General features: G+C 55.5%; 1 protein-coding gene across 4 annotated transcripts in view; it reads right to left on the bottom strand.

Annotated features, from left to right (window-relative positions):
• NOL4L (nucleolar protein 4 like) overlaps positions 1–25,869 on the bottom strand; it is a 62,909-nt gene that overhangs the window by 10,108 nt on the left and 26,932 nt on the right. For 2 of the 4 annotated variants that reach the window (XM_064391888.1, XM_064391889.1), the window contains exon 5: positions 10,498–10,639. In XM_064391888.1, the coding sequence (XP_064247958.1) occupies positions 10,498–10,639 (142 nt within the window). Of the gene's footprint in view, positions 1–10,497; positions 10,640–16,117; positions 16,379–16,587; positions 16,741–25,869 lie in introns of those variants that run through there. The other 2 variants (XM_064391891.1, XM_064391890.1) reach the window with 2 other exon arrangements.

Raw genomic sequence — 25,869 nt, 5'->3', positions numbered from 1 at the left:
CAGCACAAGGCCTTTTCCCCACCACATAAACAGGTTAGGGCCCTGGCAATGGCGGTGCCACACACACCCAGTGCACAGACTTTGGCTGCACTCACACCCCAGGCCCTGGCACCATCCCCCTGCCTGTGCCTGCTCCCACCACGGCGGCTCCCGAAGAACAGCCCAGCAGTGGCAGAGAGCCCAGCACTGCCTGCACCCACCCTGCCTGCACCTGGCCAGGGAGCCCAGCCCTGGGGCCAGGCACGACATTTCAAACTGCTCAGCCTGTTCCCTTCCCTCCCCCTCGCCGCAGTAAATCCTTTATTTCATTAGGTGCCTCTGCGAGAGGGAAAGGGCGAAGCACGTGGGAGCCGCTTCCTGCGCCAGCGTGTGCCGGGCTGAACAAAGAAGCTGTCGGCAGCGACGAGCAGATGGCCGTCCCCGCGCCCGGCCCGGCCACCGTGGGACAATGGGCCGGGGCTGTGGGGCGGCCGCAGCCCCGCGCCGATGGCTCCTGGCACATGGGCGCCAGGTCCAAAGGTGTGCAGGCGCAGGGATGGTGCCCAGCTGCTGCCATCCACCCTCCTCCTCCTCCTCCCCCTGCCAGCACCTGCGGGAAACTTTCCTGCGAGGCTGGGCGAGCGCTGCGGTGACCCTGCGGTGGCCCAGGACTTTGTATCCCTTAAAATAAACACACTTGAGGACACTCGGGCATCCCGGCCGACCGTGGGGCCGGCCGGGGCTGCTGCTGCGTGTCCCCAGTCACCCCGCCACGGGCGCCAGCGCTCGCTGCCCAGCCCCGCGCCTGCGCCAAGGCGGCTCCTGGCCCCGTGAGCCCCTAAATTAAAAGGGCCCTACTGGAGCTCCCCGCTCAGCAGAGCTCCCTCCCCCTCCTTTCCCTTGCGCTGATCCACTTATTCGTCTGAGCGATGACCAGAGCTGACCTAATCCCGGGGTGGTGTTTATGTGCCGGGTGCTCCGGGCCGGTGGCAGGCGTCACCCGCCCCACCACGGGGCTGGGTGCTGGCAAAAGCCCTTGGTGCCAGCTCTCTGTGCCAGGGAGTGCGGGGCTCCAGAGGCGCTCAGCAGCCAGCACTTATCCAGGGGCACCCTCCGAGCCGCCTCTCCAAAACGAGCTCCAGTCTCCTGTCCCAGTGTTTGCAGTGGTGGGGCTGCAGTGGGTGGCTGCATCCCACACCACGTCCACATGTTCCTGCTGCATCTGGAGGGGCAGGGTGTTGGGGGCACTGCCATCTCCTGCCCCCACACCCCTCCTGGCCCAGGGCACTGATCTGGTGCTGAGTCCCCCAGGGTTTTGCTGTCCCTCTGCAGGGTGCAGGAGCAATGCTGGCTTGGCTGTGTCCCCAGCAGGAGCGGGCAGGTGGCCGGGGGCACAGAGGCCTCCCTGCCCAGGATGGCGGCTGTCCCTCCCCCAGCACTGCTCTCTGCGCCAGGGGAGATGGGGCTCCCAGAGGGAGGCTCCAGTCTCATCCAGCGATGCCTCTTGGAAGGATTAAGGAGAATTACTCCCATGCATGGAGGCACGAGCTGTAGGGCAGGCCCCGCCATGGGCCCGGGCACAGCCACAGCAACAGCGCTGGGCCAATCGCTGCCGTGGCCAGGATGATGGTGGGCACCTCCTCCCTCAGCTCCCTGCACCAGCAGGGCTGGGGGCCCACCATGGCACAAAATCCCTGCCAGGTAAGGGCACCAAGAGAGGCCTTTGCCTCTCTGGTTACCTGGGAGAAGAATGTGCAGGTGCCCTGAGCATTCCCAACCTGACCTGCACATCCCCAAACCTGTCCTGGGTATCCCCAACCTCCTCTGGGCACCCCTGCAGGGATGAAAGCATCCTCAGCCTGCTATGAGCAACCCCAGACATCCCCAATCTGCCTTAACTACCCCCACTGCCCCTGGGCATCCCACTGTGCCCTTGCCCATCCACCTCCAGCCTCCTCACAGCCCCCAAGTCTGGCCCCCCTGTGACAGTCCTGCACTGGCTGCTGACACCAGACAGGATCCTGGGGGTGACACCTGGACCTCCCCGATTCCTCCACGTCTCAGGTTTTCTTTTGTGTCACACAAAACACACACAGCAGCAGCTGCACGTCAGGTTTCCACCCGATGCTGCTGCATTTATGAACCCTGGGTTTGTTACAGGCAAAAGATATTGCAAACAAAGAAGAAGATGTCTCTAGAAACCTGCCAGGTGGTATAGGAAATGAAATGGGAATCTAATATCAGTAGCCAGCACCTACTAAAAGAACAATTTAGTTTATACAGGGATGGATGTACGTAAATAATGAGGTTTTAAAACCCATGAGGTACAGATATTTTCTTATTTCTGTATTTTTACACGTTATACGCTACCAGAAGCTCCACACACAAAGTGGTGGGTTAATCTCAGTATTGTGAGGAGAGAAATGGCCACAAATTCAAACTGCTGAGTCCTTGGGTCCAAGTGGGAATGGCCTCAGCCAGCTTGAAAATGCAGCCAAGCTCAGGAGGGAGCTGCAGTCTCCTTGTTGGGATGCATGGGCTGGGGATGAAGATGGGGATGAAGCTGCTGCCTGGGCAGCCTCCCTGGGGTATCTCCAGCCCACAGCCATTCCTGAGAGGAGCCGGGGAGTGGGAGCTGGGGAGAGGGAGCAGGAGCATTCCCACCTTGGGTGCTGGGACCAGATTTAGGCTCCTGTGCTGCTTTGGCAGCTGTGTCAGGACTCTGAGCAGTGCTGAGGCTGTGTTCACCACACTCCATTTCAGCAAAACCCACCAAGCTCTGGAGCTTGGAGAGGTTTTCTGCATCTCCCAGCAGTGCCCAAAGCACATGTCAGGAGCAGGGCTCCAGCAGCAGCAGGCGAGCAAGGCCAGGCTGTGCAGCCATGAATATATTCATTATCAACCAGCACGAGCCTGGTGAGCTCCCTGCTCACGGCTGGAGCTTGGCTGCACGAGGAGCCCCTCTAATGAGGATAATTGGGAGCCCCCCTGCTCCACCCCCGTGCCCTAATTGAAGCAGATGGAACTGCAAAAACAATGTCACTTCTAACCGGTTTGATCTTTCGGTTGGAAAACGGGACTATTTCGTTCTCCTGTTTAATCCCCTCGAGCTGGGGCTCCTTGGGCTGTACGGAGCTGGAGCAGCCCCTGGCACTGTGCAGGAGAGCTGAGGCTGGAGAGCCCAACAGAGGCAGCTGGCCCTGAGGTCCGTGGAGTGCTGCCCTCTTCGGCCCCTCTGCAGAGGCCAGACCACGACAGGACACGTGGAGAGGCTGGGGAGGTGGCTGTGGGGGAGCAGCCTTGTGCCTCTGCTGCAGCCCCGGCATCTCCCCGGCGTCAGCCCAGGAGAGCAAGAAGCAAAATGGCTCCTTGGGCCGCCGTGCTGGGGGAGGAGGGGATCAGTCACTTATTAAATGAATTAATCAGGGCTCAGCGTTTTCATTTTGAAGAGGCTGCTGGATTATCCTTGATTTCTGTGGCGCTGGATTTGAGGAGATCAGGAGGGGAAGGGGCGATTTCCAACACCTGCTCCCCGGGAGATTTTATGGCGGGGAAGTGGTTGGGTTTAACGTCTCTGCCGGCGCAGGCCACCGCACCACTCTCCAGAGCAGAGTTAAAGATGAATGGGGCAAATTGTTCCTCCTCCTGTCACATCTCCAGAGCGGAGACAAAACCTCTTTTGACTCAGGAAACAATGAGCTTATGTAAGAGCCAGCGGCCCACGGAAACCTCGCCACAGCCCCGCACCATGCAGTGGGCCAGGGTCCACCCGGCTCTGCCCACATCCCACTGCCATGGGACCCCTGGCTGGCCTTGGGGCAGCCCTCCCTCGGCTGCTGCCCACCTGCCTGGGCGGTTGTGGGTGTCACAGCCATGCCAGGTCCCACCAGTGACCCTTGGTGCCCCACGGGCCATCATGGATCCACCAGCCAGTGCCCTGCCTGCCATGGCTCCACGGGTGATGGCAGTGCTTCTGCCACACCTGACTCTTCCTGTGGCTCGCGGGTGGGTCTGTCCCATTTCCAGCCTGCCGTGGCACCGGAAAAGGATGGAGCTGCACACCCAGCCTGGGAGTGGCCGTCAGGAGGGCATAGAGCATCCCACCGCCGCCCGCCTGGAACAACAGCCAGGAAGATGAAAAGTGCCATAAATTATTCACTCACAAAAGAGACAAGAAGGGAGAAGAAGGGGAGGAGGAAAGCCTGCGAGGAAGGGATACTTAATACAAATTAGAGAGACCGAGTGGGAATGGGGGCCCCGTGGGGGGGTCACTGCTGGGTGTTAGAGCCACACTCATTAGGGGCAAGGGACCACCACTGCAGGGATCCTGCACCCATGACTGGGTGGTGAGTGGCAGGAGAGGCCCTGGCCCCGCACTGCTCACACAGTCAGAGCACGGAGCCCATTTTCTCCAGGTCCTGCCCAGCGTTTGCCTCCAAGATGCATAAGAAAGAAAAAAAGCAACGTGGCTGAGGGCCGCAGTGCACTGGGGCTGGCCAGGCTCCAGTTAAGACGCTCTATTTCCTGTCTTCCTTCGCTAAGGCAAACCTCGTTATGTCCCAGACAAAGTGTCCACCCTCCACACTCCCTCCCCGGGTCCCTGCCTCGACCAGAGCCCTTGACGAGGCAGACATCTGGCAGGGCCGGACACAATGCGCGTCTGCAGGGAGAGCTTGGCGGGACAAGGCAGCGCTGTGCGGCCGCCTCCCTGTCCCCTGCCATGAAAGGTGCCCCCCAGTGCCGTCTCCCCCCGGCTCCACTGCCCGGCCCGAGGGAGCAGCTCCCTCCGGCACCGGGATCTCACCGCGCCAGCCCCGTGCTGGACGTTTTCCCATCGCCAAAGCTCGTCAGCTCCCGCCGCACAGAGCAGCCTTGTCACAAACACTCTCTGTCCCTCGGTTTTCCCTTCTCCTCCCAAACACTGTTCCTTCCCTCCCACTGCTGCTCCTCCAGCCACCTTGCAGCTCGAGGAATGCTTGAGCAAGGAGCTGGCCCTTGCTCACACTGAGGAAGGAGGTGGCACAGCCCAAGCCTCTCCTTGTGCCACTGCTGCTGGCAGCCACCCGGATCCTGCTGCAGGGAGGGGACATGCTGTGGCCCCATGCTGCCAGGGCACTGCCTCTCCCCACGCCAAACAAACGAGTTTGGTGGGTTTGGGCTGGATTCATGCCAACTTGGTGCCTCCAACACAGACCTACCACCAGAGAGACCATGCTGAGCACCCCCAATCCTTTAGGAACTGTCCTTTAGCACTGTGGGGCTCACCCCTCTGTCTCCACTACCCCTCTGGTTGGGGATACTCAATTTGGGGAGGAAGGGAGGGGCACAGGTGGTCTGGCTGTCCACAGCCCGGTGATCCTCTCTGCTCCAGATTAAGGAAGGGACCCTCAAAACCCTGCTTGGTGCACCAGCAGGACAAACTGACTGACTGACTGGGCAGTGCCTGCACCAGCCATGAGAGCTGGAGCTGAGCTCAGTGCACCAGGCTGGGAAAGCCACCACAGCCTCACAGCATCCCTGCTGCACTCCCCAGCCTCGCAGCAGGGAAGGATAACTTTCAAAGGACACCGAAAGGAGGGTGTTTATCACAGGCCAGGGCCTTTGCTCGGGAGGAGCAGATGTGTCCCTGGAAGAGGTGACAGGAATGGAGTCACCAGCCCAGACCGCCCAGGTGAGGCAGGCACACATTTGTTGACTCCTGCTGTGGAGCCAGCATGGCATGGGGACACCCTGGAGAAAGAGGAAATAGATCCCCAATGAAAATGAGATAAGGTTGTGTCCAGCTGCTGCTGGTCCTAGTCTTGTTTAGAGCTAAGGCTTTAGGGGGCCAAAATTCAACACAGGCACAAAAAGCCCTGGAAAGAGCAAGGATTTTGCACCTTGGGCTAAACAATTGTCTTGAGGCCCACAGGCCACCTCCCGCACTAGCCAGCCATCAGACAGCTGCCCAGGGTCTGCTGGGCTCTCCCTGTGGCTTACAAAGGGTGTTTGTATTCACCTGGAGCAGGGCTAGGCTGGCTGGGAGCTGTGTGACACCCAGTGCTGCAGCAGTGACCCTGTGAGGGCACAGTGAGGTGGGCACCACTGCCCCACAGTCAGATGCTAGCTGTCAGAAGTGCAGCTGTGGAGTAAGACATCATTTGGGGATGGAGCCTGGCTTTTGGTCAGCACTTGTCAAGAGGCTGCTCCTCCCCAGAAAGCTCTGCCAAACCAGTGGTTCAGGGGAGCTGGTGATGTGCAGCACATCATGGGCATCTCATCAAGTGCCAGAAGTGTGACCCAGAGCTGTAGGAGATGTGCCATACCAGCAGAGAGTCTGCTGTGCTGGGGGTGCCATCCCTGACATCCCAGGGCAAGGTGTCCAGGGGAGTGACACACCTCACCTGGGACAGAATTATGGAAATAATGCTTGCCCACATGTCCTTGAGGTCCCTCCTTGTAGCACTCCTGAGGAATGTCCCCAACACCCAGAAGCCTCCCCAGCCAGCTGCCTCAAGGGATGCCCCCAAGAAGCGTGTGCCTTCAGAGTTAAGTAGGTTAAGAAAGTCCTTTCTCCAAGGTCTGGATTAGCCACTGCTGCTCCGGGCAGAACAGACTCAGCGGGGACGCTGCCAGGCAAGCGAGGACGGCACGTGGGGATCTCAGCAGAAGGGGATCAGGCCAACATGGTGCCATGAGGCAACCCCCTGCTCCCCACATAGAGTAAGCACACCGTACACCCAGGAGTTTTCCCTGCTCTTCAAAAGAGGCTGGGGAGCAGCAAGCCCTGCCTGTGGGCTGAGCACTGCTCCTGGGCAGTGGAGCAGGATGTACAGCCAGGGACAAGGCAAGGTGGATCCTGCTAGTGGGCAGGACAGAGGCTCTTCTATATGAGTTCAAGCACTTTGCCATGTCACACACTGAGGTTTGGGGTCTGAGTCCTGCTTACTTTCAAGGGCATTGCACTTGCCAGAAAGTCACAGCTGACCTGGGGTGGACATCCTGCCCAACCCCACACACCAGACCAAACTGGGAGGTTTGTAGTGCAGTGCTCGCCTGTGGAAGCAGAGAGGCTCTGAAGATGGACAGAGCCCAGCTCAAACTACCACAGCAACACAGCACCAGGGCCTGGGACCTGTGCTCAGCTGGGGCTGGGCACGGGATGCCTTCAGGAACGGAGATGGGCTCAGACAGCAGGATGGAGCAGCATTGAGGGTGCCTTTGCTCGCAGCGTGTGCTGGCCCCCGCAGATGTGTCCCTCCAGGATGTCCGGCACAATAGCTGCGCTTCAGCAGCAGAGTTTGTGTTGATCTTGCTGCTGCTTTGGGCAGCCGGCGGCTTCCTGCGGGCACGTACGCTGTGAGCAACATCCGACTGGGAAGGGATGTTGCTGGGAGCTTCATGTTTTCCGTGCTGGGGCCCGCAGGATGAGTAACAAAGGAAAATGGAAGGAGCGAGTGTGTGTGTGTGTGTTCAGTGTCCCTACTCAGGGCTGGCTGGTGTATCCTAAGTCCCACCGTGTGCTCACTGACCCAGCTGGGACCCCAGCTCTCCTGACAGTGCCTGCTCTGTCCATGACCCACCCAAGCCTTCAGGTGTATTCTGCTCTCCCTGAAGTTCCAGGGCTGACAGCAGCTGTAGCATGGCTGTACTGGGCACCCAGGACAAAGAAGGTGTTGGCTTTTGCTCCAGCTGCTTTTTAGGCCTCTGATGATTTAGCAGGTACCTGTTTATCAAAGCATGGGATGACAATTCCCTGCTCTCCCACCTCTCTGGATTTCAAACAGCTCTACTCTATGCCACAGAAGAGCATTTGCCACTCCCAGGCCTTAAAAAGACCTGGAGCTGGTGCTTTGGTCCTTTAAACAAGACTTTTTTAACAAGCCTGTCAGATGATACTGCTCTCCTACTAGGCAACTCTTCATTAAAACTTTATACTTTAGCAAGCCTTTCACTGAAGACACACTCCAAGCATCACACCCGTCAAACAGCAGCGGGCAGGACCAATTTAGTAACTTAGAAGGTTTCCCCGAAGGCGGAGAGTATCCAGTCCTGAACAAGCTCCCAGCTGAAGGATGTGGAGTGCAACCAGATCCCTCTGCAGCTCCAGGATGCCCAGAGCTGAGCCCAGCCTGGCTGCAGGGGATGTGTAGGGCTCACTTTAGCACTGGCCAGAGCTCTGCAGGACTCGGGCAGGGCACAGGGCACAACTGAGCACAGGAGATGTGGGCAAACTTCATGCTTGGGAGTACTTGGGCTGCCCCAGTGCAGGCATTCTGTGCTGGCAGCTGGGCTCCAGTGAGGCTCCACAGCTTATGTGGGCTGGTTACTCAGATTTTTTGCACAACCTTAGCAAGCTCGTGTGAACCCGGAAAACACATTTGTTTCCAAAAAAAAAAAAAGCTTTCATAGGTCGAGAGAAGAGGAAACTGAAGGCTGGTCGAGACTTTGATTGTGCACGTTCCCTTCCCCACAGCAGTAATCTGCTTTTTCCTCTCACAACATGCTCCTCTGCTCTGTGCTCCTCTCCTTTAAGCACCCACTGCCCTCCTGGGTTACTCCATTGTCCTTTTTGCTTTCACTCTCTTGTGTGTGCTCCATTCCTGGGTGGGAGCATTGGTTTGGCAGAGGGACTGCCATGAGGCAGCATCAGTCTGTATTTAGAGCTCTGATACAGATCATGGACATTCCCACAGGCACAAAACCTCAGTCCACAAAATGCTTCTGAAGTGTGACAGCCTGGTGAAAATTGCAATTCCTGGGGTTTTTTTGTATGGGTCTCATTTGTCACCCTGGGCTTGGCTTGCTTATTTTTTTGACACCATCACTTCTGATCCACCGAAGTCTACCCAGGTCAGCTGATGCTGACAACAGGGACACTTGCAATCCTATGGGACTATTTCTGCTTTATTTCTCATCACTGAACCTTACAAAAGAAATTAAAGGAGCCAAGAAGAGCCCCAAAGAGGACACCTGCTTCTGAAGTAAAACCACAGGGCATGAAAAATTGGAAGCAATTCCTAAGAGAGTGCAGAGAGAGAGAGAGAGAGAGAGGATTTAGATTTAGTGAGAACATCTTGATTTGCCTAAATACGTGAGTCCCTTATTAAATTACTGTCCTGTTGAATAATAATGTTCAGCAAAGGGATCAAAACTATGTCATTCTAGATTGTAAATGAGACTTGGGAATTCAGTGGTGAGGGCTAAGTCACAAGCCTGAAATGTCCCAATGGGAGAATGGCAAAGTTCAGGGGGTACAGAGAGACCCAGTCAGGCTGCAGGGATGAGAGCTGCTTGTTGGGGTGGAGGCTGCAGCCTAGTCCTGAGGAGCCAAAAGCTTCTATGGGAGCCACTGTCTCACCACCAAAACACTCTTCCCTCCTGCCAAGACACAGCCCCCTGGGGCCCTGGGCAAGCAGAAGTGCCCGTCCCAGCACCGGGATGCAGTGCTGTGCAGTCAGGTTTCACATCCTCACCAAGGCTGCCTGGCTCTGGGGCTGGGGCTGGCTAGGGAAAACCAGCAGTTTCCCAAAACTGCAGATTTGCAATGGAAACTGAGGTGCCACAACTCACTGGACTGAAGAGAGCAGTGGCCTTGCTGTCCCTGGGACTGAAGAGAGCAGTGTCCCTGTTGCCCCTTCTGTCTCTACCATCCCTGCCACTGGCCACACCACCAGCTAAAGCCACCCCAGAGAGACCTGCCAGCACAAAAGCCTTTTCTTTTCTTAGGGGTGGTTTTCCAGTCCCCTTTCTTAAAGCAGAACCAACCCTCAGATGTTCCTCAGATTCCTCTGCTCCTCCCAGCAGCAGCCAGGCTGGGACAATGAGAGATTCAACCTCCTGAGCAAAAGCCAGTAAGAGTCCAACCACCAAATCCTCCCAAGCATCACAGCGATGAACTCTGACCTGAACTCGTACTTCTACCACTTATTTACTTGCTCTTGTATTTTGGGCTTGCATGTTTCACAGACGCAACACAGCACCGCTCTTCACAAAACTCTTCCTCCCACCCAGCCCACGTGTGCTGCTTTCAGCCCTTGCAGCCGCCCGCCCCGAGGGAGGAGACACCCACGTTCACCCCGCACAGCATGGCTGTGGCTGCTGCAGATTATTCACAATTTCTTGCCTGGGGGATGCAAGACCTGTCAAAGGTGCAGCGTTCCAAACACAGAAACCTGTGACTGCTGCAAAGCCTTGGCATCCTCCCTGTGTTCAGAACTAACAGGGCTCTCCTCATCACCTGGGAAGAGGATATGGGGAATGAAATCCTCCCGTTAGAAGGGGATTTAGTGACCTTTTTCTGGAGGAGCTGGGGGACAGCTCCAGGCAGAAGAACCATCAGCTACGAGCTGGACAGGGCCCTGGCTGAGCAGGAACCCAGAGGCTAAATTGGAAGGACTGGAAGCCAGCTCTGAGCTGATATGAAATCCATCCCCCAGGTGGGACACCTGATCAGAAAGGACTGGTTAATGTTTAATCAGCCACAAAAACATCCTGTGGCAGAGGCGTGGGGCTCTTCCCGCCTGCCGGGGGACTCACCGTCCTCATGGCCGTGCAGGTTCTGCGGGCTGCGCATGCTCTCGTCCTGGCTGGGGCTCAGGCTGGAGTTCAGGTGCTGGTCAGCTGAGATCCATGTGGAGTCGTTCATATCAAAGTCCTCGCTGCTCACCGACGTCTCATCCTGGAGGCAAGCAGGAAAGGGTTAACTCATGGAGCTATTTCCTTTCCTCCTTTCTCTGGTTTTAACATCTCCTCACCACACTCCTTCCTAAAAACAATTGGCTGGGCAGCTCCTGTTCCCCGCCCTGAGAAGCCTTGCTGGCCCCTTGGGCTTCCCAAGGCCACAGCAAGCAGCCCTTCCCTGTGCAGGGCGAGGTGGCTACCCCAGCAGGGACCAGGGCTCTGCTTCCTGCCTGAAGACTTGCCTGAGCAATGGCACTGTCTCTAATTGAGGACAATTAGAAAGAGCTCACATCCTGTAGGAGCGGATGGCTGAGCCCTGGAGTTTACCCTTTAATCTCCATCCACCCCAGTGTGCTCCTGGCGAGGCAGCGGCCTGGGGGAGCTGAGGACAGGCAAGAAATGGCTCCATAAAACAACCTGGACTTTTCTGAGATCAAATCATCTGCTACACGAGGAATCACCAGAGCACAGGCAGCAGCAGGAGCAGGTTTCTGGGGCATACCTGGACACAGGTATGGATCCCCAAAGATCTGCACTGCCTGATGCTGCAGAGGAGGCTCCTCCAGACCTCCCCAGAGGGATATTGCCTCTGTACCCTGATCAAAAATGACAGCACACACCTTGGGAAGGGGCTGGGGGAGTGAGGTCCCCAGGGAGACAAGGACACCCCAGCTCAGGCCAGGGACCCCAGCCAGCCGCCTGCTCCCTGACGATGGCATAGATGACATTCCTCTCTCCCACTTCTGCAGCTCAAAGGACATTTTCTCTCTCCCTCTCTCCCTTCTCACTAACCTTTACAGTACTTCGAGACACAGCCCTTGGATCGCTTCCAGTGCCGGAAAGGTCAGCGACAGGATTTCAAAACCATCATCATAAAGGCAGCACTGAGATCCTGAATGAGAGGAGGGGCTGTGGGACCTCCCCAGGCTGAACTCTCCCAATGCAAAGCTTGGGAGGAAGCAGATACATGTTCCTGTATGGACACGGTCCTGCTGGTGATCCCTTTATCTGCCTTCCTCTCCCTGCTCCCCTCCCAAAGCCAGGGGCACAGACAGCCCTGGGGTGCAGGGGAACACCAAAAATGCTTCCAGAACTGCTTTCAACTCTGCTTTCCTTTGATTGAAACATTTCAAAGGCTTGTAAACCTCTCTGCTCTTGTTTTTTTTTTACCCTCCCCCTGGTCCTGAGATAAAATACAATCCCTGCTCCCTTTCCGTGTAAGCAGTAATTGGCAGCACCCCTCCAACCTACGCCTGCTCCTCATAAAAACGGCCCTGTCTGGCTGCCGCTGGCTGATAGTTTTTATTGTGAACAAACAAATGTCTTTAAAGACAGGTTTGTGCTTTTCCTCCCAGCTCCTCGTCCCTGCAGACACATCTGCTGGCTCAGGGCTCGTGCTGGCCCCAGCCCGCTCCCTCCATGTGCCTCCCGGGGAGTTTCCTGGAATTTACAGCTTGTGAAACCCTGCACGCACCAAGGGACGGACTGATGGACAGACAGACAGGGCTCAACAGCCCCACGTGTGCCCCCCAGAGGGACACCCTGACCCCAGACCCACCAGGTGCCCCTGAGCAGCCCCGCCGTGCCCAGGTGTCCCTGAGCAGGAGGACAGAAGGTAGGGACAGGCACATGGTCCCTGGCTCAGCTCAGCTCCACTGCCACACCAGCCACAAAGCAATCCTGCCTCTCCAGAAACTCCATCTTGTACGTACAGGAACAGAACTGCAAAGGTCTCCCTGTTGCAAACTATAAATAGTCTCTTTATTGTAAGCATTTGCAGGGAAGCAGCCACCCTAATATCTGGCCTTCTTCACAAGGCTTACTCAAGATTACTGTCAGGCTTAAGAGACAAATGCAAATGCCAAGGTCCTTGCTGCCCACAGTCTCTCACCTGTCCGGTGAGGAGGAGGAGCACGGGGAACGACCCATGATGTTTTCAGGTTGTTCAGGCCCAGGTGCAGAGGACATCCAGCCCCAGCACCCAGACCACAACCCAGGAGGCACCAGGTTCTCTGTGCACTCACACACGGGGGAGAAGCAGTGACACGAAGGATGCCTCGCATGCACATGCAATGCAAAGTGCTTTATAAATGTGTACAATTCTCTTGAGGTGCAATAACATTCACCTATTATTAGAAATACTCTGGCTATCAAACCAGAAACTGATAAGCTATAAATGACTCAAGTTAAACAAGGCTGTCACACATCCACCAGCCCAGGATCAGCCACCAGCAGAAAGTCACCCCCCGCTTTCCAGACAGAGCTTTCTGCTTTCCAGCATTAATATCCTTGGCCAAAATGCCAACAGGATGAACTTCCCATCATCTCACAGCTCACACTGCCCACCCCAACAGAATGCAAAGCCAAACGTGCAGGTAGAACCCTTCCTGGCAGTGGGAATTGTGGAGAGAGCATCCACTGCCTGCTGAGTCTGGGCAGCCACCCGGCTCTGCCCACACCACAGTGCCCCAGGAACTCCTCACACCTTTGTGCCTCTTTACTAAAGAAAGAAAAGCCCCAGGCTCAAGAGTGGCTCTGGCCATGCCCATCACTCCCGCTCTGGCACCCTGCACTAGCCCTTGGCTGCATTCCTCACTGCTTGTAGGAACACCAGAGGCCACCAGCAAACTCCTGCCTCAGCACACCCCTCAGAGACCAAAGGCTGAACACTGTGACCTCCAAGGGCTGCCCATGAACTGCTGGCACTGCCTCCTCATACCAGGGACAATCCCAGGGACAGGAGGCCCCAGCAGCAGCGTCCAGAGCACCGGCTGCCCAGCACAGCCAGGAGCAGAGGGACAGCAGCACAGCACAAATCCAGCCTCAAAGCACAGGACACCAGAGCAAGATCAAAATTTCTGGTTAGTGGGAGCTCTGAATCTCCCTGGATGCCAGTAACCTGGCTGAAGGCTGAGCCTTGCAGGGGGCTCCCCATCCAGCCAAACAAGGAAGCATTTCTCAACAGCAGCAACAGCCACGACTCGGAGCAATACGGTAAATGTAATCTACCCTTCCACCCTCTTTTGGCTTGCAAGTCAGGCAGCTCATTCTTTTTCCTCTCTGGGTTCTCAGGAGAATTCCCTCTGCTAATTTCTTCTTTCCTGTAAACAAACTTCAAATGAAACTTTCATTAGAAAACAGAATGCAATCCATTACCAGTGCCTGTCTCAGGACCTGCTGCCTTTTCCCCAGTTCCACACCACTCGTGGCACAGATGGAAATGCCAGTGGCGCCCCAAGCAGCCAGCCCAGAGCCAAACCCTGAACCCCGGCACTGCTGCTGCCGCCCTCCTCCTTCCTGCCTTTCCCAGCTCTCCGGAGAGATCTCACCCCGCAGTAAAGTCCCATCGCTTTGTTTCCAATGTTCAAGGGACTGAGCGATCAAGGGTCAGGCAGCAGAGCTCCTCTCTGCAAGGGGAAGTCAGATCCTGCTGCTGCACACTCGCAGGGCACACCCAAACATCGGAGCAGGGCTCCCGGCACCACTCAGGGTTTGGAAAACAAAATCCTTGCTACTCTCCTTATCTACAGTCCAACATTCACAGCTGCTTTGCAGACATTCACAGCCAATATTTTCTACCCAGCAGAAGCAGACACTCACATGTGCAGGGCTCACACTCCACATTTCTGTCCCACTTTCCATTCACGATCTTCAAGCACTGTGCCTGCAAGTGCCCGCTGAGCTTCCCAACTTCGCTGCGAGTTAGAAAACTACTCCTCGTATTATAAAGCTGGAAACCCGGGCTACTGACAGCCACCCTGGCTGGTCCAAGAACACAGCGAGTCGCTGGCAGGTCCAGGAACCTAATCAAGCCCCCCGGACTGCAAGGCTGTAATTGCTAGACAATGTTTCTTCACCAAAGCCCTTCCTCCTGGAGAGCAACCTCCCACAGCACGGGCTGGAGCAGGGCAGGGGGGGAAGCTACTCTTATAACCTCGTAAATATATGCAAGACTATCGGTAACATGCTTATTTTACAGCCAGGCTCAGTTTCTCGGGGACTGCCTTCCAATCTCTCTCCAGTCATTTACATGCTGTGCCTCACGTTTAATATGCCAAGCTCCGAGTCTCAGGACGGTTTATTTTCTCTCTTTAAGTCTTTTATTTTAAAGCATGTCCTTTCACGCCACAACCTACTATCCCGACGGGATTTCCTCGCGCGGAGCAGGAACCGAGGCTGTGTGCCGTGCAACCTCCCCAGCACACAGCCACGCTCAGCTTCCCACCAGAACCAGCCGTGTTTTTAGAATCAACAAAAGGCAACGCGTGACTGCCAGCCCCCGGAGCTGCTGCACCGCCGCGCCGGTGCCGTGCACGACCTGCCCGGCACAGGCAGCCCCCAGAGCCGCCGAGCCCGGCCAGGACAGAGCCCGCAGGAAGGCAGCCTCATCTCCGCCTCAGCCACTGTTTAAACCCAGCCCTCTGAGCATGCCAAGAAGGTATTGAACCAGATTTGACCCTAACTTAACCAGTTCCGCGCAGAGAAAGGCTTACTAATGGAAGATAAAACACTCCGGGTCAAAGATTGGTACTGCGGCCGCGAATGGTGTGGTGGACATCGCTTCAAAGAGCCGAGAAAGCCTCACGGCACACGGGTGTGCGCGGGCTGTGGCGGCGGTGAGCTGTGACTGCGCTGCCTACTCGTGTGTACAATTCCCACACCAAAGAGAACATCCCCGGCGCTCTTTGTCAGGTCACTTACGTCCTTATTTACCGCGATTGCTGCTGATTTCTACGGGACCCGGCAAAACCCGAGTAATTTCCTACTTCCCGAAAATGGGCAAAACACTTAATTTTAACGGCAAACGGCAAATGCAAGAGGAAGGGAAGCTCATCCCCTTCGCCCCCTCCCCCTTCTCTAAGAGCTCTTCTGGGAACCCCCCGAGCATTCCCACCGCCCCGAGGCGCGGGGAGCTGCCCGGGCGGGGGGCGGCCCCGCAGCCCCTTCCCGGAGCCGCTGCCCCGTTCCTGCTGTTCAGCGGGGAGGTGCTGAACGCGGGGCAGGGGGGACCGGGCTGCACGACTCCCACCACCACCACCACCGCCCCGGAGCCCCGCACCTGCCTCCCCCGCACCTGAACTTGCTCACAGGCGTTTGCTTTTCCGTGCGAGGTGGGGACGGTGACTGATACCGCGCGGTGTGAAAGGGCACTTTGCTCTTCCCCCAGCACCGGGAAGCGAGTGCCGGGGGGGGGACGGACCCGGTTTTGGAGGCGGTGGCCAAGAGGAGCAGCGCTGTGGGCTGAGCGGCCGGGGGTCCCCCTGTCCCCACCCTCCCCGACGGCCGCGGGACCCCGGGGGGACGCGGTTCCCACGCGCGTGTCCCCGCGGCAGCGAGGTGCGAGGCGCCGGGCGAGAGTCCCCGTCCCCGTCCTACCCCCGCCCGCAGGTAAATAGATACACCCGCGATGGAGCCCTGCCCGCGCGTGTGCGGGGCTCAGCGTGCGGCGAGGATTGACACGTAAGTAGGGCTTTACCTCCAGGGAGGCGGCTATTTCCAGCACAATCCCCTCCCGGGGTCGGGGCTGATGGTGATGGCGGCGCGGGGCCGGTGCCCGGGGATGGCTGGGGCCGGTGCCCGGGGATGGCCGGGGACGGAGCGCTCCCGCCGCCGCCTCCTCCCACTTTCTTCGGCGCTTTTGTGCTCTTCCGGGCGCGGGGGAGCCGCGCCGGGCGCGGGGAAGGACGCGCCGCCCTCCCCCCCCCGCCGCCGGGCAGCCGGGCGGGCGACCCGCAACTTCCCGGGGCCGCGGGGCGGCCGCTCCCCCCGGAGTTGGGGCCGGGCCCCGCGGCCACCGCCCCCCCCGCCCCGCCCCGCCCCGCCCGCCGCTGCCCCCCCCGCTCCTCCCCAGCCCCGCAGCGCCGCGGCCGCGTGGAGCCCCCGCGCATCTCCCCCCGCCCGCCGCCCCGGGGCCGGTACCGGAGCCCCCCGCGGGCGGGCGCCTACCTGGAGCGGAGCCCGGGGCCTGCCGGCCTGCGCCAGCCCGGCGGCGCGGCGGGGAGCGCGGGGCGGAGGGACGGAGGGACGGAGGGAGGGGGCCCGGGCTGGCGGCGCTCCGGAGAGGCTGACAGCCAGCTGCTGCCCGGGGAGAGGGGCCGGCGCTGCGGAGCGCGTCACTCCCGGCTCCCGGGGGGGGGGCCGGGGAGGCGGAGGGGGGCGAGCGGGGCCCGGCCGCGGGCGGAGGGGGCGGGGGCGGCGGGGGAAGGGGAGCGGGGCCGCGGGGGGCGGGCGCACCGGGCCGGGCGCGGCGGGGGGCGCGGAGCCGCGCCTGGAAGAGCACATTGTGGAGGGCCGGGAGGGCCCTTCCCCGGGAGGAGACAATGTCCAGGGCCGGGCGCCTGCTGGAGAGCGCGAGAATGCGCGGCCGGGGCACGGCACGGATCGGTTCGGATCGGCCGGGAGGGCCGCTACCCAACCGGGCATCCTCCGCTCCGCACGGCCCGGGGGGCTGCAGCCGATCCGGGGACCCTCGGCACAGCACCGGGGGCTGCCGCCCGTCACCGGGGACTCTGTGCCCGCCCGGCTCGGGGCGGCCCCGGGAGCTCCGTCCCGGGGTCCGCCCGTGCGCGGGTGTGAGCGCGGGGCTCCTGCAGCGAGCCCCGGGCGCGGTGGCTCCCGCAGCCCCTTCCCCGCGCGGTGGGTGCCGCGGTGCCGAATCCTTTTGTTCCCGAGGATTCTCCCTCGCTCCGCGGGAGCAGAAGGACCCCGCGCTGCCGGCAGCACCATCACCCACCGCCGCAGCCTCCGAACGCCGGAGCAGGGCTGTTGGGAAAGCAGCGGCTTGCCCAGCACAGCTCTGGGCAGGGCACCGGCCCCAGGTCCCCGGGAGGATGGGGATGCTGCGGCCCAGCTCTGGCAGGGCAGCACTGGGGGTCCCGGCATCCCCCCAGGCTGGGACCTGCTCCCAGGCTGGGCTCCGAGGGCAGTGGGTCAATGAGCTCTGTCCTAGTTTGGGATCACCATGATGGGATAGTAATCCCCATCCCACTCCCCAGCCCACCTCATGTTTCACTATTTAATGGTTACAAAGGAAATGGTTTATGAAATAAACCAAGTGTAGCAGTTCAGTGTTGAGCCAGCAATAGGCTGGTACCAGAAATGGTGCCAGAGGCAGGATGGGAACTGCCAGGTTTGGGTTTATGGCTTGTTAGTGGGGATGTCCAATTATGATGTTATCTGTTCCAGCGTTAACCACCACACTGCCAGGGAAGAGGCAAGGGAAGAGGGTGGCTTAGGAAGATCTGAGGCCAGAGGTGAAAATGGGCATCACTGACTACATTTCCCTCTCCTCCAGGCTGGTCACAGAGCCAGAGGCTGAAATGCAAGCACGGGAGCCCTGGGGGCCTTCTGCAGGAGGAGGATGGCTGGGAGGCCAGCGGCCTATGAGCCCCCAGCCACAGGGACTTCTCTACACTCCCTTCCAGCTCCATGGCTGCCGCTCCTCCCTGAAGCTAAAATAAAATCCTGACCATTTAAGGTGAACAGGAGCCTTGCCGAGAACCTCAGCAGAGCGGGCTTTAACCCCTTCCCATTGCTGGGCTTTGTTTACTCCTTGCACTTCCTTTGGCTTCAAGCTAGACCGGCTTAAAGCCATTTGAGAGAGCACATCCCCTGGGACCAGAGTGCCTGTCCCTCCATTTGGTGAGCTTGCAGAGGACACAAACTGGCCAGGATGCGAGTTTGAAGCACAGTCACTATTCCGTGCTGCCTCACCATGTGGACACTCTTATTTTATACTAAGTGCCTTTGTGTGGGTTAGCTTAATCCACTTTGGAAATGGATTAACCTAAATTTCACATCGGCAAACTTAGTGTGGAACAGCCGGGTCCACACAGGGACTGAGGGAGGAAGAGCCATTCAGCAAGAGCTGCTGGGCAGGAGCTGCTCCCCGGGCAGGAGAGGGGTCCTGACCCCAAGGGGGGTCACCGCTGTTACAAGTGGGGTCATGAGCCCGACAGAAATGCAATTGTTTGTGCCAGCACACGGGGTCACGAGGCTGGCAGAAGTGGGGCTCACCAGCGGAAGAGGGGCTGCCTCCAGAAACAGCCAGGGAGGCTCTGGGAAACAGCCCACCAAGCGCCTTTCCAGTGGGTACTTTTCGGATTCAAATTGTCTAGGGGGAAATAACTGGCAATTAGATATAAAATTGGTAATAATAATTTATCGAGTTGTCAGGAACAGGGGTAAGTGCCTTACGAGATTACACATTAAAAAAAAACGCACACCATAACAAACCAGTGCTGCTGTTACTATATCATATATATAATATACATCAAATATATTATTTATAAGTCACTTCCTTCCCTCTCTCTGCACAATGTGTTCATTACCTCTGGTACCTGGCAGCCCCCTCACACGGACACAGATCTGCCCATGCAGAGAGCCTGGGGCTCCCTGTCCGACTGTGTTGGTCCAGCAGGTCCTGCTGGATTCCCCCAGAGCTGAGCTGCAGGTCCTGGGAAGAGCCATGTCCCAGCTGTGACAGCACCCACACCACAGAGCCTGCCCCAGCACCAGGCAGGGATGCTCCCAAGGGCATCACTAACAATGACCTGACCTCATCTGTTGTCATTTCCTAAGGCAAGGCTCCACGAGAATGCCAGTACTGCTGTCAAACCCAGGAATACACGACATTTAAAGCGCTGCAGGAGCTTAATTGAATGGTTGTGGTGCTATGGATTGTGGGCACAGGGATCTAGTGGTGGGAGCAGGGACTGCAGGCTCTGGCCATCACGCCAGAGGAGTCACTGACTCATGGACGACCTTGTGCGAGTCACTTGATGTTCTTGTGCCTCTGAAAAGTAGGTTAAATAACAAACGGGACCTCCTGCACTGGGTCCTCCGTGACCATCAAACCCTGCTGAGGAATAAGCAGTGAAATGTGCTTCTCTCAGGGGTGAGGCCAGGAAGGAAACGGGCACGAGGGACTGAAGGAGGGCATGGCATGAGGGGCAGACACAGCTTTTATCCACACTGTACCTTATCTGCCATCCAGAGCAGAGTCAGGGAAAAAATGGAGGGTAAAAATTTGGGAAACTTCATTAAAGACCAGGTTCCTTGTGGGCTAAGGGCTGTATTTCCACTTGATCCTGACCACTCCTTCCTTAGAAGCAGCAGTAGTTAGCATCTGGCATGGGCATGAATAAAAGGGGTTTTCTCCTCCCAGGAGCCAAGACCGAGGAAAGGAAATACAGCTCTGTACTTCACAGGGTACACCAGTCATTGTCAAATACTGGAGCAGGGAAGGAGCTTCTGTGGATAGAATTTTCTTCTTAGGGAGCACAGGTAATGGGTGTTTGAAGGGACAGGTCCCTGACAGTCAAATATCCCCTAACATTCCTTTCCACTGCCCAAATCCGCAGCCCAGCAGTGATCTCTGCACTGCTGTATACTGCTCACAGCTTATCTCTTGGTCCCCCAAATCAGAATTGAGTAACCACAAACAGAACCCCCACTAAACCCATTTCTGGCCACTCTCAAGCATTCCACATGATTCAGAACCCATCCTTGTGAGTAAAACTGACTCCTCAGCTCCTTCTGTGCACACACAACTGCTGGTGTGGGTCTGAGGGGTGTGTGCAAGCACACAAGGTGCAAACCTGCCCGCACAGGTTGTACAGCAGCAGAAACAAAAGCAAGCACACAATTCAAGGTTAAAAAGCTGAACCACACAGCTTCATCTTCTGTAATAACGGAAATCATTAATAACAGTTTGCACTCTCAAAGTAGTTGCCATCCAAGCTCTTGAAGAGCTTTATTAGTGAGCAAGACCTCAGAAGTCTCTCTAAGGTATTATCCCCTTTTTAAAGGGAGAAGGCAATTAAGAAACAGCCATTTGTGTGACTTGATCAAAGTCAATGTACAGCACATCAGCACCTGAGCTTTGAGATGATGCGGAACAGCCCACCATGCACAGCTTTCCACAGGAACAGGACAGATCCAACTGGATCCATGAGACTACTCCATGGATGTTGCAAGTGTTTTCCTCACTCTGAGGCTGACATCTGTAGTTTTTTCCCTGGAAATATTTCCCAGCCCCACTTTACATGCCCTGAACCAAAACCTTGTTTCCAGTTTTCCTGGGAACAGCTGCCTTTGATACTGGTTAACACACAAGGGAATGGGCAGCAGCTCTCCTTACCAAACACAGAATGTACTGGGAAGAAATGAGGAATTAAAGAGAGGTAGTGTGGCTTCTTATTCAGTGTTCCCAAACACAAGCTCATGCTGCTTGGCTGTAGCAGGCTTCTGAGACCAGGTAACAGGCACCAGGATAGGTGTGTGTGGTGCAGAGTGATCAGTCCCAATTTTCTATGGGTGGATCTGCATGACAACCACAGCACCACCAAAAGCCACAGAAACTTCTAAACATCCCCCAGCCACTTCTCCAGGACCTTAGCTGAGCTGCACAACACCACAGGGAAGTGAAGAGAGAGTGGGGAAGGGACCACCAGTGCAAGAGAATGGACTGGAGCTGTCACATGGAGCAACTAAATACACCTGAGTACTTCAGGGGGGTGAACTGTCCCCAGCACCACTAGAAACAGGCAATGCCACCTCCTTTCTTATGGAAAACAGCATGATTAGCCCCAAAACAGCAAAGAGTCAGAGCCCTGGCATCACTTCTCACTGGAAGCCAAGAGCTCCGGTGGCAGGACCGACCCCAGCCAGCCCACGTCGGTCTCACACTGTTTGCTCACAGCACACGTCACTCTGAACAAACACAGAGCTCACCTGGAGCACTGGGAAAAGTACTGACACATCCACACAGTGGGAAATAAAAGCTGCCGAGTTTTTACTAGCTGGGAATGCCAGAGTTAATTCCCAGTAAAAAAAAAAAAAAAAAAAAAAAAAAAAAAGTTGCCTTTCACTGAAAGCCACCCATTCACACCAGGGTGAAACCAGGCTAAATGGATCGGTCATCTGACCTCCTGCATCTCATGAGCCTTTAGGACAAGGATGAAAGTTTTGCTAAAGCATCTTTGCCCGTAAAGAACACTGGTGTGACAGCTGGACCTGGCTTTGCCTGGACTAACTCTGTCGTTAAGAGCAGATCTGAAGTTTCCCAGGCAAAGCCGGCTCCGGCGGCAGAAGCTCTGTCCCCACTAGAGGGCTGTGCAGCCGAGCAGCGAGGAAATCTGCTCCTGACTCGGTGTGTCCCTGTGCCTACGGCCGGTGGTCCCTTCTGTGCCTAAGGGTGCGTTTAAGGAACTTCTCTAGTGCTCAAAAATTGTCTTAAAATTAGCAGCAGGAAACAATGATCTTCCCAAACCATGACAAAACCTCTTGAGTGAGAACTATCTAGAGCTCAAGTCAAGTTGATCTAGAGGTATTTATTCCCCCTGAGATGTTTAACACTCTCTTTAATGGACTGGGAAGTACCTTATCATCCTCATGTGATGCAAACGCATCATCCCACTTCCTGTCAAGTACTGCCTTCCTCACCTCTGTGAACACACACAGCGTTTCTTCAGGATGCCTTCATGAACCACTCAGCTAAACCCAGGTCCCAGGGCTTGTCCAGCAGCTGCCAGCTCTGCCAAATTTGTTCCTGGTCTCTGGACTATGTGGAATGAGATGTCTGCAATTCTCACTACTTCCAGGGTGAAAATAAAAACCCAGTGTGCCTTCCTCTGCGGCTGCAGGCTCCCCTCCCTGCCTTCTGCACCCCCAGGACTGGCTGGAGATGGCTCCAAAGCAGAAGGAAGTGAGCGAGCTGCCAGGAGAAGATGCATCTTAGCTGCTCTCAGAGCCTCTGAGACACTGAAGTGAGCAAGCACAGTAATGGGTGGGCCAGGGAAAAAGGAGGAGGAATTCACATTGCCAGCCAGCCTCTGGTCATGAGGCTCTGTGAGCTCTCAAATCCTGCAGAGGCTTGATCCTCACCAGCACCAGACAAGACCAACTCCATGCACATCAGTGGGATTTAAGCCCCTGCACCCCCTTCCAGGATTATCCAGCTGTCTGAGCTAAAACATTGCTTGAAATAGTGCTCTGAAAACCACCTCACATCCACGCACCATCACACACTCCAGGCTTACAGGAAATTACTGGATGGATGGGATGTGTGATGGTGCAGGACAAGGCTCTGTCCCTCTCAGACACTTACAAGTCAGTGCAGCAAAGCCATAGCAACAAGGAAAACACTCTTCTTATTTCCCATCCAAGAGCAGCTCCTGCCATTCACTGATTGTGTGACCTTCTGCCAGCAGGCACTGAAGCAATCTTTGAAAACGTTTCTGTATCATTTAAACCTGGTTACTTGGCCCTGGACTGTTCCTGCCAAGGTAGCAGCAACAACTCGAGCACAGAGAGAGAGCCTGGCATTTCAGTGCTGAGATTTGTCCTCTTAAAATCTTTCTATTTCTCCTGTCACCAGTGGAAACCCTGCCCAACAGCAGCATAAAAAATAAATCCAAGGCTGAGGCTGAGTAACACAGAAAAGATTGTCTGAAAAATGACTGCAATAGAAAAACCAATCATTTAAAAATGCTAATATTTAGCATTTGAAAATGAGGTGGAAGGATCATTATAGATAAATATCAAATATCTTCTATTCATTCCTTTTTGCTTCTAGATTGGGAAGGTCAGGAGTTCAGAGATGCTTTAATGCCTTGGTTGATACCATGAAACGGGGCTAATTCAGCACTTTGGAAAGGGTAAGGGGCCTGGTTTTTCACACACATGAGAACTGGTAAAAAAATGGAAGATTCCCACCCCAGAAGAACCTGCATGTCCTACTGAACCCAGTATAAGCAACATGGCTCTCTGCTGTTTTCCACTGTCCCAGAACAGATGTTCTGACTCCAAAAAATATATAGAAATATGTTCTGTGGGAACTCTTCATTTTGTGAGCAACCACGTAAAGAGCTTCTCTTCTGACAGTTTTTTGTCCCTAAGCAGGAATAAAATGCTTTCTTTAAGGTTCTTCTGGCTGTGCTTCCTTCTGGAGACACTGGTGCCCTAATACTGATGTGCTTAGCAGCACTAATAGATTACACTTACATGCACTATTTTTTTTTTCTCCTGAATAATGAAGTTAAAAGGCCACTTTGGCATAAATTCACTCATTGTTACCCCAAGTGAAGTGAGTTTCTCCTGGTGCTGCTGCATACAAATAATTGCTTTTGGCCAAAGCCAAGGGAAACACGAGTCCATTGCTTAATTTATTTCTATTAACACCATCAAATGTTAGTGAGAGGGAGGCAGCAAAGTGGCACAATGGCAGCGCTCAGCGAGAGCAGCCTGCATATGCTGGTAGATAAAACCCTTGCAGGGGATATCTGCATAGGGCAAATTTTAAAAGCAGGTTATTTTCTCCCTGTTCTGCATTTGCATAAAAGTCAGAATTATTTCTACTGTCTTTAGAGGGCTCTTTCAGATGGCAAACACCTGGAACTCCAAAAGCTGCAACACCTGGACTGTGCAACCCTAACCCTGGGGAAGGGAGAGCAGCAGCCTGTGTCACACAGCCTCTGTTCCAAGGACCACGCTCCACACAGACTGCCAGGTTCCTCCAGGAAAAAAGGATGGCACTGTTTTCTTTCCAGTGCAATGTATGAATAAATAGAATAAAAGTGGCAGGGGAATGCTTGTGGAGGGAACTGCCCCCTATTATTTGCATTATTACACACATTATCTCCAGGTAGCTTCAGCATTAGCAGCTCCAGGTCCAGCCACAGCTGTCTCAGGTGTGGCACTTGTTTTCATTCAAGTTACACCAGGAGAGGTTTAGGTTGAATCAGGAAAAATTTCTTCACCAAAGGGGTTGTCCAGCCCTGGAACAAGCTGCCCACTATCCCTGGAGGGATTTAAGCTATGTCAGTGTGGCACTTGGGGACATGGTTTAGTGGTGGGCTCGGCAGTGCTGGGGGAATGGCTGGACTCAATGATCCTGAAGATCTTTTCAACCTAAATAATTATATTGATTCCCCAGGGGAAGCCGGGGAATGTCCCATGTCAGAAGGGACTGCACTCAAATCCTGCTGCATTTTCCCCAGCAGGTCCAACCATCTGAATCCTCTCCAGACTTTTGTCATGATGGAAAATTTCAATGCTTCAGAAGTCTGAGCAATAGGACTGATCCTTTTTTTTACTTTGTTCTCAGGAATCAGTTTCAGTAACACAGTGAACAGCAATTTTTACTTCTTCCAAACAGGTTTTTCCCTTGGCTGCTACGGCTTGAAAAGCTTCGAAAGCTGCGCTGCAGCGTAACGACAGGAGCACAGGAGAAGGAAAACTTTAGAGGCAGAGAATAACATCAAACCATTTGATTTATGATCTAAACCAACAACTGCTGGTTGCCTCAGCTGGTCCCTTTTTGTTCCCACATGACATACACTTCTATTCCAATCTCTGCAAGCTTCAGGAGCATTCATGTTAGCAGCACGTTGTATCGATCTAGTGACAGTTCCAGTGCAAACTGCTGCACCAAAATTCAGGGTATGAACTCTAAATTACTAACCAAAGTTCTCAAAACAAGCATCCCTAAGCAGGCGGCTCAAAAACCCAAGATCCACTACTGAAGCCTCCCAGCTTCTGGGTGGTGTGCTGTCCTGGGAGTAAGATCAAACTGCAAGGTCAGTTTGCTACCTGTACACACTGGATACAGGAGTTTAATGAAGCTTTGTAGCACACTTCCCTTAAGCAGCTTCAGAGCCAAGAGGAACTGGTTGAAAATGCATAAATGGCTACAAGTCAAACCACTGAGTCCTCTGTATGCAGCAAACTTAACCTGAAGCAACCACCTCAAATGAAAGCACAGCCAGCTTTCATGGCCCTGAGTCCCTGATGTGGTGAAGGACAGGATGCAGGGTCTGCCACACCAATGCCCCTCTGCCAGGAGCTGCACTAAGACCCAGCAAACAGTGCACAACCCAAGGTGGCTGGAACATGTTGGCCTGTTTGTCCAGAAGTGGTCCCAAACTAACAATCAGATGGCACAAAGGGGCACATCCATCCACTCCATCTGCACAGCCCAGTTCAGCCCAGCTGCCCCCCAAATTGTCCACAGTTCTACTGCCTGACCCATCATGAACACAAAACCTGGCACATCAGCCTTTCACCTTTCAAAACCTGAAACAAATCCTGAAACTCACTCAAGTGTCAAACAAGTACAAAAGAAAAAGCTCTGAGACACAGAAGTGCTTCCCACCAGATGCCATTTTGTCCTCCAGCAAGAAGGTTTCACAACAGAAGTGATACAGGAGCTTGGTATCCCTCCAGCAA

Source organism: Passer domesticus, chromosome 16 (genome assembly GCF_036417665.1).
Source record: "Passer domesticus isolate bPasDom1 chromosome 16, bPasDom1.hap1, whole genome shotgun sequence".
NCBI lineage: Eukaryota > Metazoa > Chordata > Aves > Passeriformes > Passeridae > Passer > Passer domesticus.
Note: the sequence above shows the minus strand (reverse complement) of the source record. Positions and strands in the feature narration are given on the sequence as shown.